This window comes from Crassostrea angulata, chromosome 7 (assembly GCF_025612915.1).
Source record: "Crassostrea angulata isolate pt1a10 chromosome 7, ASM2561291v2, whole genome shotgun sequence".
Classification (NCBI taxonomy): domain Eukaryota; kingdom Metazoa; phylum Mollusca; class Bivalvia; order Ostreida; family Ostreidae; genus Magallana; species Magallana angulata.
Window position 1 is genome coordinate 22,593,381 of NC_069117.1, and position 16,806 is coordinate 22,610,186.

General features: G+C 34.1%; 1 protein-coding gene across 10 annotated transcripts in view; it reads right to left on the reverse strand.

Annotated features, from left to right (window-relative positions):
- Positions 1-16,806, reverse strand: part of LOC128192471 (innexin unc-9-like) — a 59,348-nt gene that overhangs the window by 4,229 nt on the left and 38,313 nt on the right. For 8 of the 10 annotated variants that reach the window (XM_052865174.1, XM_052865171.1, XM_052865173.1 and 5 more), the window contains one exon: positions 799-1,051. In XM_052865174.1, the coding sequence (XP_052721134.1) occupies positions 799-1,051 (253 nt within the window). Of the gene's footprint in view, positions 1-798; positions 1,052-3,303; positions 4,011-7,234; positions 8,169-16,806 lie in introns of those variants that run through there. The other 2 variants (XM_052865169.1, XM_052865176.1) reach the window with 2 other exon arrangements.

The following is a 16,806-nucleotide window of genomic DNA, read 5'->3' on the forward strand; positions in this document are numbered from 1 at the left end:
CCTTCGTATACCAACAACAAATAGCAACTTTATGGGTCCTCTTAGCGTGTCTAACGATGTCTTAAAGGAAAACTGATGAATACCAATTGTCAGTTTTACAAATTTGCATAAAGGATAGGGGAAATACTACTGGCGTCTCGTAAGAACACTTGGGGGATATGAAATCAGAATGCTAATATCATAAATCATAAAATAATTTCATTTCTTTCCCAACGCAGAAAAATTAATCATGCTTAAAATAAAATCAGAATAATCATTGAGATAGACAGGAAATAATCGTTTAAAACTCATCTATAACGTCACACTGTGCATATTGTAGTCTTGTTTAGCATTAGATTTGGATTAATATTTTATTGTTCGTAACATATTACACAATATGTTTCATTTAAAAAGATACAGGTACAGACTCTATCTTTGAACATTAAAAAAGAAAATAATTTGACATATCTGATGTAAGAGGCAAATTATTGAGTCTATATATGACCTACTGATCTCCATTTCTTAAGAATACAAAAGAAACGAAGAGGTAGTTTATTCTTGGAATAAGAAAAACATAAAGTATTGTATCGCATCAGATTTTAAAATAGACAATGACGTAGTGCCAATCCTCTCGGAGCAAGCCTTTTATTACGAATACTTGTGCTCAGATGTTACTTCTCGTGTTAATAAATCGCTTTTGAAATAGATCATAATATAGTAGCAGGTGGGATTACCACCAAAAAAATATATCGAGAAACAGCATTCAACCAATATGTGATTTTTGACAACTCTTTTTCTGTGCTTTAACATTTAATTTACCTCGTCTAGCGGTATGTAGTATGTATTTGAGATCCAACAGATATTGTTCGTGTAGTCTACGTGGGTGCCGGGGAATTCCGCCGGACACCAGCACCGTATGGGGTCGCCCACGTACTGCCGAGCGCTGACCACCACGGTGAAGATGATGAGGATACCTGTGGTGTAGAAATGGTTGAGTCTGTCTATCAGATCGTCATCATTCCGAACCTTGACATTGGCTACCCGTCCAACAGACCCAATAATGCTGTCCATCCTGTAAATATAAAATAGTATCGTACCGTTACAATAATATTAATACTGTTCACCCTGTAAACAGAATAAACTAACAACGCTAAAAAACTGTCCTGTAAACGCATAATATAAAAAACAGCATCGCTACAAAAATGCGGTCCATTCTATAAACACGTAATAAAGAACACCGTTACCAAACTGTATCGATAGGTAATGTCCATTTTTTCGTCAAGCTCTTATAAATAAGTGTTGTTAAATGATCTAATAAAGATTCAATGTGTTGTTTATACATACATTGTATATAAGTTGTAAGAATAATTAAACACCAATTTTCATTAAATACATCTCCTAATAAGTTTGCACCATCATACAAAATCAAGCATGACATATAACAATTAATTGTTCTGTGAAATAGCAATGAAACATGTTAATTCGTCCTTTTTATTTTTAATTCGTAATTGTATAGTGCTCTCAGACCCTTCAATTAAAATAAAAACACCTATTAGTGAATTAACACCGTGAGGAAAAAACGGGTTACAATTGTGCATACCTTTAAAACCATCTGTAACTCTTGAAGAATAGCATAACCTGCGTTTGTTCATTGCTTTCAGAAAATAAATACTTATTGGTATATTTGCGTTAGTGAAATATTTCTGCAGAATGAATGAGCATTCATATCACAGATCCCTCCCAACATAAATTTTAGATATGTTTATAATAGGGTTACGGTTTATGGACTTCCAATTACGACCATAAGTATATGATTTCGCCGCGGGTGCCGTTCCAATCTCTTTGTTTCTTCATAAATAATGCATAATTATTACCTTATAGACACCCAGCTCCGAAATGCGCGTGGCAGGGTACTAACATTTAACACATAAACACTACCGTAATTCAATTATAATTATCAAGAAAATTGCAATTTCCCTGTCGGTAACGAAGAACCAAATTGCTATCAATCATTGGAAACTATAGAAAATCAATGAGACTTCGGCATCCTCTGGGCTAGCTACCGCAGAACGAATGGGTAAAAAAAATCCCCACGTTGTCTTCGGGATTAAAAATAAAAGAGAACCAAAGTAAATGAACATAGAGGGCTCTGTACTTTAATCGACTAAACTGCACTTTCTAAAACATTTACGTCCCGAGGAAAATCAAACAACCAGACAGGGTAATGTCATATTCGTGCCGCTCCTGTACATGATTCTGGCTCCTATCTCATTAAATACATGTAAGATATACAAATATTTGCAATAATGACGGATGTACAGCGAATTTAAAACACGATATCGCTCAATAATTAACCCCGTTTAGGTGTAATTTACAGCATACAATCTTGATCAATTCCAACCATTGAATTTCCTGTATCGTTAACACATCCTTACATCATTAGATCACCCGATTTGGACTTTTAGAAACATAAATCCCTGGCAGAATTTTTCAGAATCTATTTTTTTTACAACAGTCATTATTTTATAAGACATACAATTGAAGGTTTAAAAGAAATTAAATGTTCAGATCGTTGATGTAACAATTTATCGTTTTTACGTCACTTTCACAAATTAACGTAATTTTTCTTTCATCGCGGTTAATCATCTGGGGTAACATTTGGCTTTCGTTTTGTTATTTTTATCGATGCAATATTAGGTTAATATTAGGTTACTGAGACTGCGTCTTTTTCGTCCTACCGAGTGATAATCAAACATCATCCTCGCGCATTTTCTTAGTGATAATGCACAGATGTATGCAGGTAATCGAAACCATGTGCTACCACTTGTGGAGATGGATCGCGTCTATTTCCCGGTCTTCGACACTCGTTCCGCCACAGTGGTGTGTCGCTAATTATCCAGTATTACAAAATGTACCACCACACACAGTAATCGCCCCTTATCAGTCTGAGACACTGGTTTTTACACCCCCACTCTCCAGCTGCTTTTTACCAAGTTAACCTTATACAAAATATGATTTGGGTTAATATGCCACCCTCATTTCCTTTATAAGTTATTAAACCAAATCAACTATCAACAAATATACAATACACAATTACAGACTAGTACTTATTAAAAAGATCAAATATTTCAAGAGAGGTTTAGTTCACTTTAAATATCAATCGCGAATACTACTACAGTCATCGGCATGCGTTAAAATCCTGAAAATTAGAAGCTTTTACAATTTTCCATGCTATAATAAGATTAACTGAAAAGAGAGGAAATGAGAAATAAGAAAGTCCTAATGAAAAAAAAAATCATCATAGCAAACAATAAAACTTTTCACCTATTTCATTTCCATGTCTGCCGAGTTTATCCATTCTAAATCCGAAAGTAATTAAATCCAAAGTTTGTGACAATATCCATAGAAATCAACTCGCGACCACTGATACAATATTACGCCCGGTCTAGCTAAACCTGTAACAATGTGTAGGTCTCCCTGTTTTCATCTCCGATGAATTTTGACATTAATGATGTTTAGAGGTTGGCCGTCTATCATTTTCTGCGGGAACCCTGTCAGCAGAGATCGTCTTATCCAACTTTCTGCGAAAAAATCTGATTGCACGCGGGGCACTCGTATGCAAAAATAAACAGATCTTGTCAATAGTTATCCCACTCTTTTTAATGGATTTTAAGTACTTAACGTGTGATTTCCTGATGAGGGCAAAATCAAAACACGTGTAACTCGAAGTCAAGAAATCATGACGCAATCATGAAAAAGGTGGAAGGCAGCACAATCCCATGATGATCAGGCCTGACTCAGAGCGACTTGTATTTGAATGACATAATTGGCTTTGTTTTGTACGCCTAAACACACAATACCTGCAGCGAGTGAGGAGAAAGTCATCTGCGCGATGTTTAAGATTATTTGCAAAACGTTTGATCTTAATCCTGGAGCGCAGCTTCATGTATCTCTTTGCACAGACGAGATTTTTTTTCTCTAAAACGGTAAGTGGCTCGCTTTTTGGAAAATGTAAACTAACCCGAGCAATATCAACATAGAAGCTAAACAAAATCTTCCGTTGCAATCTATAACCATGAGTATACACACCCAGTAGGTTTACTTATTAAATGGTTTACATAACATTCGCTTCTGAAATTAAATTCGTTCTTGCTTAATAGATACATGATAGCCCATGTCAAGGAATTGCCAATAAAAAATGAAGCAACATTCCCTGTGGTGTCTATTTAAAACAAACACGACTTAAAAACATCAGTAGAAACAAGCTTAAGGATTCTTGTCAGAGAGTTTCTGAATTTTAACCAGTTTGAATAACGAAAAATACTTCTTTTAGTCATGTGCTGCTTTTCAATCTGAATGTGTGTATGAGAGAGAGAGAGAGAGAGAGAGAGAGAGAGAGAGAGAGAGAGAGAGAGAGAGTTGGTATATTAGGTTCATATTTGAGAGGGGATTAATTTTACATGCAAAAACGGATAATGAACATATAGCAAACCAAGATATTGAAATGATATATATCTCATAAACATGTACAGCAAGATTTGAAATTGATGAAGAGACAATGAAATTACCTTACACGCTTAACATGTCCGAAGACCAAGTCCTTACACGTGCTGATCTTACAACTCTCTTCAACTTTGTAGATTTAGATAGGCTACATCTTTCCTAACTTAATAAATATGGACTGGGGTGGTGTTACCTATTAGTACCACTGGCATCTCATTTAGCCATTGTTTGACATTAACCGATAATCTTACCTCTAACATTACGTAACATGATCGGTGGGTTACTTTACTAACAGACTGAATCTTGCGGGTCACCCCTAGACACATACATTGCTATAAAAATGGACAAATTGCAATGTATATCATTAATTGTCACTTGATCGTTAATAAACACGTTCTGGACTTATTCAGATAAATAAATATCATAAAAAATGTTTTAAAAATTATCCAAATGTAATTACGTGTACAATGTATCCTACGAAGGTACAAATACCATGACATGGCTGCAGAGGAAGAAAAAATGTATATCAAAATGGCTCTAAGTAAAATTGATGTCTTTGTTCAGTGGTTATAAAGGTTTCCATTCATTTTGTAATGATCAGAGTTAAATAGCAATGAATTAAAATAATTTCCCATGTGTCTCTTATAAAAGTTGGCCAGTTAAAAGTTATTTTGTTATTTTTTTTTTATAAAGTTGATTAGTTGTTAGTTACATGTAAGACCCCAGTGACCTTTTTGATGACAAATGAGCAAGAATGACTAGGTGTTTTTGTTTCATTATTTGAAAATGATTACCATTTTGAATGACGTCACCACATGCAGAGCTCAGCTGTTACACACGCAAAGAGGTTTGTCACAGTAACGGATTTTGAACGCCATCCGCTTATATATCATCGACAGTTTATCAGTTAGATAGCGTGCTCGAATCTCAATTTCTGAATCAAATGCGCCTAAATGAACAAGAATCATGATCAGCCGAACACGTCACGAGATAACACAGGGCGGAAGTGGCTCGGAGACAATGGAAGCGGTGAATCATGTCTGAAGCACCAGTTACCTAGAGTTTTACCAAACTTCAATGTAGGTCTCTGAGGACACAGTAGCATTGGTATTTTTATATGTTGATTTTGATTCTTGTATTTACATCGATCTTTCTAGTGACATTGCTGAACAAATTCTATCATATGAAATTTTAAATATAAATGCCACATACCCGTACGTCTTAAAAGCAAAATTCTGTATCTTTATTTAAGCAGATGGCGAATTTAAGATGATATATACTTCATATTTTTTTTATGTACAGTCATCCTAAAAGCTATTAAATATTTAAATCCAACGTTCTTGACGTCAACGATGCAAGATTGATGGCATGCTTAAAAGAATGTTCAATACTCTTTTCGCACTTGCTTAAACAAAAGTACAAAACCCCGACCCGATCATCAAGTATGCAACAAACAACATTTTCCTTTGCTTCGCATGCTAAAAGAATGTTTTCCCCATGTTGCTGTACTTTTGTGTAAAATCTTCCTAGATTTTGCGTAATTCAATGATTACACTGATTGGTAATACGTTAATACTAAACAAAATATTTACAAGGCAACAAGTCTGAATAGGGTTAACAATAAAAATAATGGACGATAAGCCATGAGGTAATCCGAATCGACCGTATGATTTTGATACTGTCGGTATTTTTACTTGCTGGGAAGGTGTTGTTATTTTACCTTGTGTTTAGGTTATTGGAATTAGAAGCAATGGAAAATTTTCAGAAGATTTTTTAACGATAAGATAGCATGTAAAGGCGTCAATTCTAAATGCTAAGGCCCCTGATTATTTTTATTGCCGTTTCATTTTTCCATATTTTGATTGAGGCTCAAACCTTACTTCCTTTAAAGTAATAGGACATGCAAACAATGATCGAGGTTTTCATACATTTCAAAAATTTACTAGCATGTGTTGATACATGTAAGTTGTAAATGGTATTACACCATGTTTTGACCCAACCGAGTGGATAGAAAAACAATAAATACGAGTGTATGCTGATGGTAATTTGATGATAAAGCATTTTGAATCAAATTTCTTCTAAAAGCATATTCACAAGAATGTTCATAAAATCTTTAAAATGCTTAATATAGCTACAAAATGTTTTCTTACTCGTAGAAAGTAGAATGGGCGTTTTGGAAGGCCTTGTTTCAGATGGTATCGCATTTCCGAGGAGGATAACGCAAAAAGCGTTTCGTTGACAATGGTTTCTCAATTGTCAATATATAATTCAATTTGGTCTTTCTCAGTTAGACCATTTCTGATCAAATTACGCGGTTAATTTCCAATAGACAAGGAGGTCACTATTAGATGAAGAAAACCAGGGCATGTTTGTGTGCATTGTCTGGGTAGAATCAAACTACAGACCATGAATGTTGAACAGAAAAATGTCTACATTCATCCAAATACAATAATTGCGAGATCAGATAGAAAAACAACAATTCACTAGAATTGCCCGTGCACCCAATTTTTGTACCAAGCTATTAGCATCGACAATTTGGCGAGGAGGTGCAGTGTCTTGGAACGTTTTCCAACGAAAACACGCGGATACACTGTCGAATGTTTGTAAGAGGCCGATATGAGAAATCATAAAGTAAGCACAGTTCGTTATGAAAGGAAGCACCTGACTAAAAATTAACAGATAGCTTTAAATCATGAAAGAAATTCGCCTACAAGATATTAAAAACTTGAGTATAAAAATAGTAACTACATACATGCCACGCGAGTGAATAGCTGCATGATGCCCTGTCATGACGTCATATAGGTCATCTCACAGCATCCTTTAATATCGATGGAACTCACAAGCAGTACAATACACAAACGAATCGAGAAATTAAAAGAATTAAACATCCTTTTGTTTGTCACATTTCAGGAGACGTTTCATACATTCTTAATGTCAACCAATGTCGGCATAAACTTAATAATCCTGCTATCAAATATAATTGATTTCGTGTCATCCGCCAACTCCACGGGCAACGGATCTCTCCGCCAGACTGTGTGTGCAATAGTTGCTTCAGTCCTCTGTCCCATGCTTGTATCGACTAACAAATGCCAACCGATCACTGAATAATCTACGGCACATTTTTGTTTTCTTGGAAGAGATTGAATATCGTAGTGAATATTAGCAAAAAAGTCTCAATAACGTAACAGATAAGAACAATATCCATGGCGACAGAAACAATTATCACTCAACAAAATGGTTTTACATACATTCAGAGAAAAAACGCTGGGGAAAATGACAGGAGTATCTGACAAGGTACGAGAAAAAACCTCAAAGAGAGTGAAAAGGAAATAAAAGAACTTTGGACGTTGGAAATGGATGCGAAGCGAAGAGTTTGAAATTGACTGAACAGAAAGTGTGTACCAAGACACTAATTACAAATGGCGTCTGTTGACCCGAAAATAGAGTCAATCACCCTCCTGACCTTTCTCTAGCAATTGATTGGTGGAAAGGAACAGTTATAGATTCCCACAGGCAGTTGTAAAACATACAATAAGGAAGAAAACTTATTGGCGAAAACGTTTTACACTATATCATTATTTTTACTATTTTGAGAGTTTAAATTACGGGTTATGAGACTAAGGTGAATGTAAATTTGAATTTCCTTTCACGATTCATTAAATATTAATTCAAAAACGATTCTTTCGTAAAATGATATATCGAGGAAGTTTATTTGGATCAATTTAAAGAGGTTGTATATTAACATTTTTCTTTTATTTTGCAAATTTTCAAATTACTTATTCAGTATGTGCGTGCTTTAACAAAATTCTCCATTGTTAAAATATTGATAGGTACATTGTATATAGCGGTTCGTATGGTCTCTGCAACATTTCTCCACATAAGTAAGAAGTCCCACCTGTATTCTATAATAAAACCTATAATTTTAGGTATTTGGGCTAATTTGTAAATGTGTAAATTGATTTTCGGCACGGGACCCAGATTGCAGATTCTATACAAAAAAATAGGGTGGCAGCATCTAGCTGGAAAAGAACAAAAGCAGTGACCTTTGTGTTTTTGTCTATTATTATAAAAATAATTTGAAAATATGCCAATACCTGACATCTAGGTATTTTACGTCGCGATTGTTTAAACATATGGAGGAACAAAAAACCATTGGCGAAATTAGATTTCAAAATGATCTCAGACACAGAAGAATTAGGGCACCCAGATCCTGCAATCAAATAGGGAATAAAACACAATCTTGGAAACGTGGAAAATCCTGTCTGAAATTGCAATGGACCAAGACAGAGTTACCGACTTTAGATATAAAAAAAGTAATTGCTCTAAGTTTATCCCCAGTCCACTTCATTTTTCCCTTAAAATGAATATCTATTGATCGAGGGTATACACGTGTTATAACATAAATAACTCTATTCTTAGAATTTGTATGGCATATTTTATGAATATAATAACGTTGTTAGTTCAGTATACGACTTTGTAAGTTAAGAATAAGGAAATACAGAATGCAAAAATTTCCCCTGTATATTAACAATCTTGAATTGTTTTTAATTAATAAAACATATAATTTTCACAAAATGGGATTGCAGAAAATGGATGCATCAATGCCGGTAGTAAATGTACATTGTATGTCTACAGACATAAGGATGCTTTGCCTTCATAATTTGGTTTCAACAACAACCCCATTAACTCATTGTGCTTAAATTAACCAAATTACTCGTGGCCTTGGCTAAAGTTTAGGTTGGTGTCAAAATCGGTAACATAATTCATCCATCATTTTTCGGGGTCAATCTTCTGTAAATCAGATTAGTTTTACTTTGTGAGACACTGTTTCGTGCAGTATACTCTCCTACCGCGTAATGCATATGTAATAAGCATGCATTTTTTTTATCATAAAAATCATATTGTGGGATCTAAATGGTTATAAGTTTAGAATGACGTGTATGAGATAAGGTGTTGCGTCATGTCGGGAAAAATATCATAGTAGGCTCCCACAATTCCTTTGTTTTAAAGCACAAAACGCCTTTTTGAGTCTGAAACGAGTTTAACATGAAAATACATTGTAATACACGTAAAAGCCGTACCTGCGACGCTATAACACTATTACATGTACATGTATTAAAACATGACGTAACTATGAAAACCTTTAAAAAAAACCCCAAAAAACCCGAAAAAGTGCAACAAATCTTTTAAGGATAGATCTGTCATTTTCGGTGTGTGGGGTTTACAATAGCCGCTGGATTCACACATGCAAATCATAAATACTGTATATTGCGTGCAAATAAATCCTTTATGATCGGATAAAAGAGGCAACAAAAATTCATCCAATGTTTCAGCCACCACAAATCAGACAGAAGTTTGATTAATCTAATTATTCCTCCGTAGAGATAGAATACAAAGTATTACTGGTAAAGAAAGGATTCCAATCCCCTAGCTATGGTCCACAAATTGACCTAGGAGACGAACGTGAAATGACTTATCCATCGCCGGTATGTCGAAAAAGATGAAATACAACGATACAATCTCCTACTCGTCTCATTTTCCGTGCTGCGCCAATCACTAATATTATACCATATGACACATTTCTTCAAAAGGAGCAATTGATTTGTTGCTTTTCAAAAGCTTTTGCGAGTTGTTGAAGTTCAAGGTTTCTTCTCATCTGTTTGTTTATCAATTAATGATCTAATTCTAAGAATTTGATTAAATATTATTTCATTTTCATCCCAAAGGCCGCAAATGTAGTTTTTCATTCACGGATTTTTTTAGAGAAAAAGCCAGGGTCATATTTAAAGTATTGGTTCATTACATAACTTCCTCATTTTTATCAATGGAAAATATAAAATGTTATGTACTCTTGTATGCAATGTAATTAAATATATTCAGATTGTTTATTTCTACATGTAAAAGACAATAATGAGTCTTCAATGAATTTAGAATTATAAAATGAAAACAAACAACTGAAATTTCAAAGATTTTACAAGATAGCTTTAACATTCCTACCTGTATTCCCCCATTATGATAAAAATTAATCTACTTGATAGGAAGTAAACAATAAAAGAGCATTTGAAATTCAAATTAAAACACGCATTATTTCTTATTGGTCAAGAATACTTACCGGAAAGGATACAAAAATTGCAAAGTTAATATATGATCTAGGAATTTGTATGAATCACGAAATTGGGGGGAAAATCCCTTGGTATGAAAATATCAAACATATTCTAAATAATTGCGGTTTATCTAATATATGGATTAATCAAACTATACATAACTCACAATGGCTAAAGGCAAAAATAAAACTCACGTTGGTAGACCAATTCAAACAAAATTGGCAATCTATTCTACAATCATCCCCAAAAGCTCTAAATTATAGAATTTATAAGGAAGAGTTAAAATTTGAACATTATTTTGATACATTATCAAAAAAAGATGCAATTACATTTTGTAGATTTCGAACATGTAATCACCATCTACCCATTGAAAGTGGACGTTGGGCAAATATTCCCAGGCATGAAAGATTCTGTGCTCATTGTAATAAGTGTGAAATAGGAGATGAATTTCACTACATACTTAGTTGTAACTCATTGCAGCAAGAACGCAAGCAATGCTTATCAAATATAAATATAAAAATAAAAAATGCTATTAGTTTTAAATTTATAATGGCAAGTACAAAACACTGTTCTTTGAGGAAATTATGTGCTTTTATTAGAAAAATAAATAAAAAATGCTCCCCAGGTTAGAACCCCCATACTTCACATTTGTATTAACGAGTCAGAGTTGTATATGGTTTTTTTTTTCTCTCTCTCTCTCGCTTACGCATGCATTGTTAATTATTAAGAAATACCACATATTGTATTATTATAATCTCTGTGTACCATTGTGCAATGGTGTTGAGATTGAAATAAATAAATGAATAAATGAATGCAGAGACTGTTCGAAATTCCTCTGTTCTCATATATTGTGTACCATCTAAAAGTCATCATGTGTAAATGCCTATACTTGATATGTGTCATGATTGGCGTCATTAGCTCTTTGTTATTCTCAAGCATCTATAGGGATTCGTTGATAATAACCTCTAATAGAGATACGTATACATTGTGGTTAAAACAAACACAATCGAAGGCGCTCCGTTAATAATGATTATTAAAACATCGAACACGAGTCATCATTCACCGTTTTGTTTTTTCTAGCGTAAGCATAGTACAAATATTGTTAGTTATGAATATGAAATTCATCATCTGGTCAATTAGTACAGTGCCCATTAAAAAAACTCCCACCTATCATATTTAATTACACATATTCTACGATTTAAAAAAAGTGAGAAACAATCTGTAGACAGATAATAAAACCTACTTTGTAAACATTTGTTATAAATTATGCATCAGCGGGTTTAATCAAACAGTATAATTAAAACGATGTATAGTGGTTATTCAATCTGAAAGTGGCTCCGTCTGAAAAGTTCAAAGCGGAATTGTTCAGCCATTATTCGTTCCTCGTTTTTCTTGATTTCACTGATTAATGTAATAACACAACAGCATCATATTCCTGGAAATGAGTGTAACATTACGAAAAAGAAAATTGGAGAGAAAGGATATGAGGTAAATTGTAATGCATCGAGACTGGTCCCTTATCGCAATTTTCAGAGTTCATTAGTCTGGGATTCTGTATATATAGGCAGCTTATCTCTTAGAGTTGATTACATTTACCAATGAAAATAAACAAAACTCTGAGCACGGAGCAAGCAAATGAAAAGAATAAAGGCTCTTGAAGAAATTCTTTATCAGGATTCAATAGAAAACAAGCAGAAGGGGAAAAAAATCAAGGTCGGCATAATTCTAAGGATTGCCGCGCTTCAAGTACAAGGTGTGGAGGGCTTGGAAACTGTACCTGTAGGAAGCCATTTTTAAATGAAAAAGTGAAGTTGTATAAGAGATCTGCCGAAATAAAAATGTAATTATGCAGGGCTTTCACAATTGCTTTTACACAGATCTTAAATTATCTTTATGGTTTTTCTTAATATATTGGAGATATCATCCATTTGAGGCATTTTGAATTGTACTCTTTAAAACTGGCCACATGTTATGATGATAATGAAAATAGCACTCACTCGATTGATAAAATATAATATCTGATCGAAGATTCTACACGTATATCTATTGACAAACGTTTGATGTCTGTGAAATTAATAACATTTCCCACACTGTTATTTAAAATCAAAATAAAACTGATATCACGAAGGAAGTTACGGCTATGATAATTATACGCAAGTTTTCATGGAATTCAATTTACACCTAAACATAAATGTTCATTAATTCTTTGTTCTTACAAGAGATAAAAAGAGAGAGAGTAGATGATTTCATTGCCTTATTTACAGTCAACAATTTATCTATTTACAAATGCTGATAATTGTTTCCTGAGTTTTGAAAGCCTAAAAGATACGAATCGATACCGCCGATTTTATTTCCTTTCCGAATGGCTTGGTCAGACGACATGTTCCTTGCATTGATTTTGTTGGGAAATTTTTGCCTCAAATGCAATGCTGGCAGATGCATGATGGTAACAATATTAAATTTACAGAACAATTGTTTTATTCAATTACTACAAACGTTCCTGTGAACTAAGCGAAATTCCCAGTAGCGTGTTTGCGAGCAACGCAGCTGGACAGCGAAATTCGAATATGCCTGCTTTCCTTTATAATATATATTCAAGACACTTTAAAATATTCTGTTAAAAAAAAGAATGATATAAGTAAATCAATTATTGTATTATTGTTTCCTTTCTCATTTCAGGGAGGGGATTTTATTGTGGTTTATATGAAGGCTGATTTCTCTTCACGTGAGATATGATTTAAAAATACAATATATGTATATATATTACAAAAAATAAAATAAAACCCTAGTTAAACAATATTTTGAAACATTGCAGTTTTTACCAAAAAAGAAAAAAAAAGAAGAAATTGCACACATATTTATATGATATGTTATTTTATTGATATTGGCCGCAATTCATTTTTCATTTGTTTTTTACATCGAATGGCTTAAAATGCTTCTATTCAAAAATTATAATAGTGTATAACTTCTTCCCATGATGCCTCACCGGATAAACCTCTGAAAAATTGTTTCGTCAACACGACTTTCGACGCTGCGTTTTACCGAATTGCATATCAATTCCATGAAACACGTGAAAAAAAAATTCAAATTAAAACCAGAAGATTCATCAACGATTTTAATATAGCACATCGTCAGTTAAAATTGCCATCAAAGTTCCTATCTTTCATTTCTAAGGTTTAATAAAGGAAAATATGGTAATGTAAACAAGTTTTTAACCACTACATCAATCACTTCCAAGTCCTTGGAATAAGATCCAAAGAAACCAAAATTAATTTATCCGTATTTCTCTCTCAGCGCCTCGAAACAATACAAACTGATTGAAAGATGCGTGTTGTGTGCTCAAAACTGTTCAGAATAGTCTAAATATTTACCAAACAGAACACAATGATATGGCCAACAATCTAAGACCAAACAATAAACAGTTAGATTATATATTTCTGTCTTTAAGAAGCACAACTTAAGAAGAAAGCGCCTGGTTGTTGTCTGTCAGTCGGACAGAATAACACCTGCTTTTCTCTTTCAGATTGTGTTCTTGCTATATAGAATCTGATCTTAGTCCAACACTTGCTTCTATGATTTAACAGAATCTTGCTCATAGACGAACCGTCCTTTAGTTTACGTATATTTAGAGTTTTAAAAAAATGTGGGGTTTTTTTTAGCAGAAAAGTTTACTTAGCAGTACAAATATACTCGTTCATACAGTGTATATCATTCATTTTAAGTTTTTATTCCTGGAACTCAATTTAGGCTAAGAATAATGGCCGCGATGCATCCTATCTGTGGGGCATATTTTATGTCAGTCACGGCTGAGGATTATTCCTATAGCAAAAATAAAACCCAGTTCCAGAGTGTTTATCGGCATACAAAATCTAACACGCATTCAACACACGTACACATTTATTTTGAATCATTTTTAATCATCGTTAATAATTGAATAGTTCAATCCGCTTGAAGTGATGATGGATTGTTGCCGATTGTGCAAAGTTTGTAATTCTCAAAGGTACCACCGGCTATTTTCATCGAGAAGCATTTCTGTCTAGATGCAGAACAGTACCGTAAAAATCAATGCAAAGCAATGGATCTGCTTGGCTACAATCATAACTGTGATTTGACGAGGGCTTTGAATCGTTGCGCGGTATCTTAATATTTTCTGCTTCGCTAACCAGAAGAAGAAGGAAACCCACTTAACCAGTCAATGAAATTAGTATCGGTCTCATCAGGTATGCCTGTATTTAGTTCAGATGACGTAATGTTAATCTTATTCTTGGCCCTTTAACTCAAATTATATACCTATTTTGGTTGTTCGTGTGTAGAAAACTTATTCAGCACGATTGAATATACAAATTAAGTCAATTGCATACGTTGTTGCTGAACTGTTCGCGTAAAGCGATTTCGATAAGAGTTAAAACGTACCACAAAGCCCTCGAACGAATGACAACGTACTGCTGATCACGTTATTATCACAAGATGACGTGTATACAACAAAAGCAAATAATATGAATTAAAGTATACAATTGTATGTGCCTTTCACTAATTTTACTAGTTTTACTACACATGCATACTCTAATCTTGTCTGAGATTCTGCTCGCGGCTTGATATTTGGACTGACGCCTTCACCGAACCTTCATATTTAGAATTCTTGTCTGGAAATTACTGCCCCACCTTCGGTCGCTTGTCGCGGTTAAAATTGTTTATTATGTTTCTCGCTCGTTCCAGTTCTGCAGTTCCAGCATCCTTCTTATCATGTATTCAAATTAAACCTGCATTCGATATCCCTAGTGAATCTTCCACAGATTTCATTTTTCAAATTTTTTTTTGTCCATTTTCGCTTATCATTATCGGAAAGCTTGGTTATAATACACAGATGTTGAATTTAAGTTTAGAGATCTATGTAACAAGTTTGATTAGAAAAGGAAGAAAATTGTGGATAAATCGAACTAAACACATCAATAACAAATACTGTTGAAAAAAAACCTTTGTAATGGCTGAAAATGCAAATTATATCCATGTATGGAAACGACGTTGGAGATGCGGTCGAGACACACAAATATCCCGACCAAAAGCGACCAAAGTGCAGACTTGAATAATAAAAGATGCCCAAAGTGTCGGAAAAGGTGTCAGTTTTAATATCACACCTAGCCAATTTCTCTGCCGATAGTTGGGTATTCTTATATCTACTCTTTCTCTGAGAGGATTATGGGGAAAAATTTTATGTGCTAAAATTTAACTTTAAATTTATTTCATGAGAAGTCTCAATGACAACTATATTTACGTTTACAAGGGGGACTACATGTAGCTCGTTTGAGATAGCGAGATATCTAGAGAGTGAAAGGGTAATGATAAAATCGAACATTCTTTATGATGTGCTAAGATGCTCTTCAATTCATGAGTGGTCTCAATAACAACAACAATGTCCGCGTCTACTAAAGGACTCCGACAATCAAATGTTTGCCTTCCATTATTCTCAAATACTTAACATCAATTTGACACATTTCCGCCGTTTTCGGAGATGCGTCTCTTCAAATATTCCAAGACAACATATCGACCTTAATCGGAGAAAGCCAATGCAACCAAATTGATTGGCAAATAATGGATATTTATTGTTCCTGCCATCTTTAATTCCCTAACTAACTGTCCTTAAATACGAGACGATGATTAATCTTGTTGTAGGGACATCGTTTACGCCTCGGACTCCGATTACTACTTGGGAATACATGAACTGTATGGAACAAACATCATTACCATAAGGACCGATAATCCGGTACAGATTTGCAATAACCATCTGATAGACACTTGCATGCATTAAACAAATGGCTGGAAAATCCCTTTTAAAGCTGTCCACTTTCGGAAATGCATACACAAATGGGAAAGAATAATTTTCACAGGATTTTACGATTGATTGCTTTACATGTATGTTACCTTTGAACTAAATGTAAATAAACAACTAGCTATTGAATGGACTAAAAGGGGGGATTTGACTATAATATAGATCACGAAAGAAACAACCCGGATGAGATTGAATCAAATAAACCTGCCTTTTTAAAGCAAGCTACGTGCAAGAATCATCTTAGTTATTTCATGCGATTGCTTTACTCAGATTTAACCACGCTTATTTTCAGTATGCACTTGGACATTGATATTTTGAAATACGTTTTCATGCATGGAAGACAGAAAAGTTGTTTCAAGTGGACTGGCATTGAAAAACGATACCCTATATGGA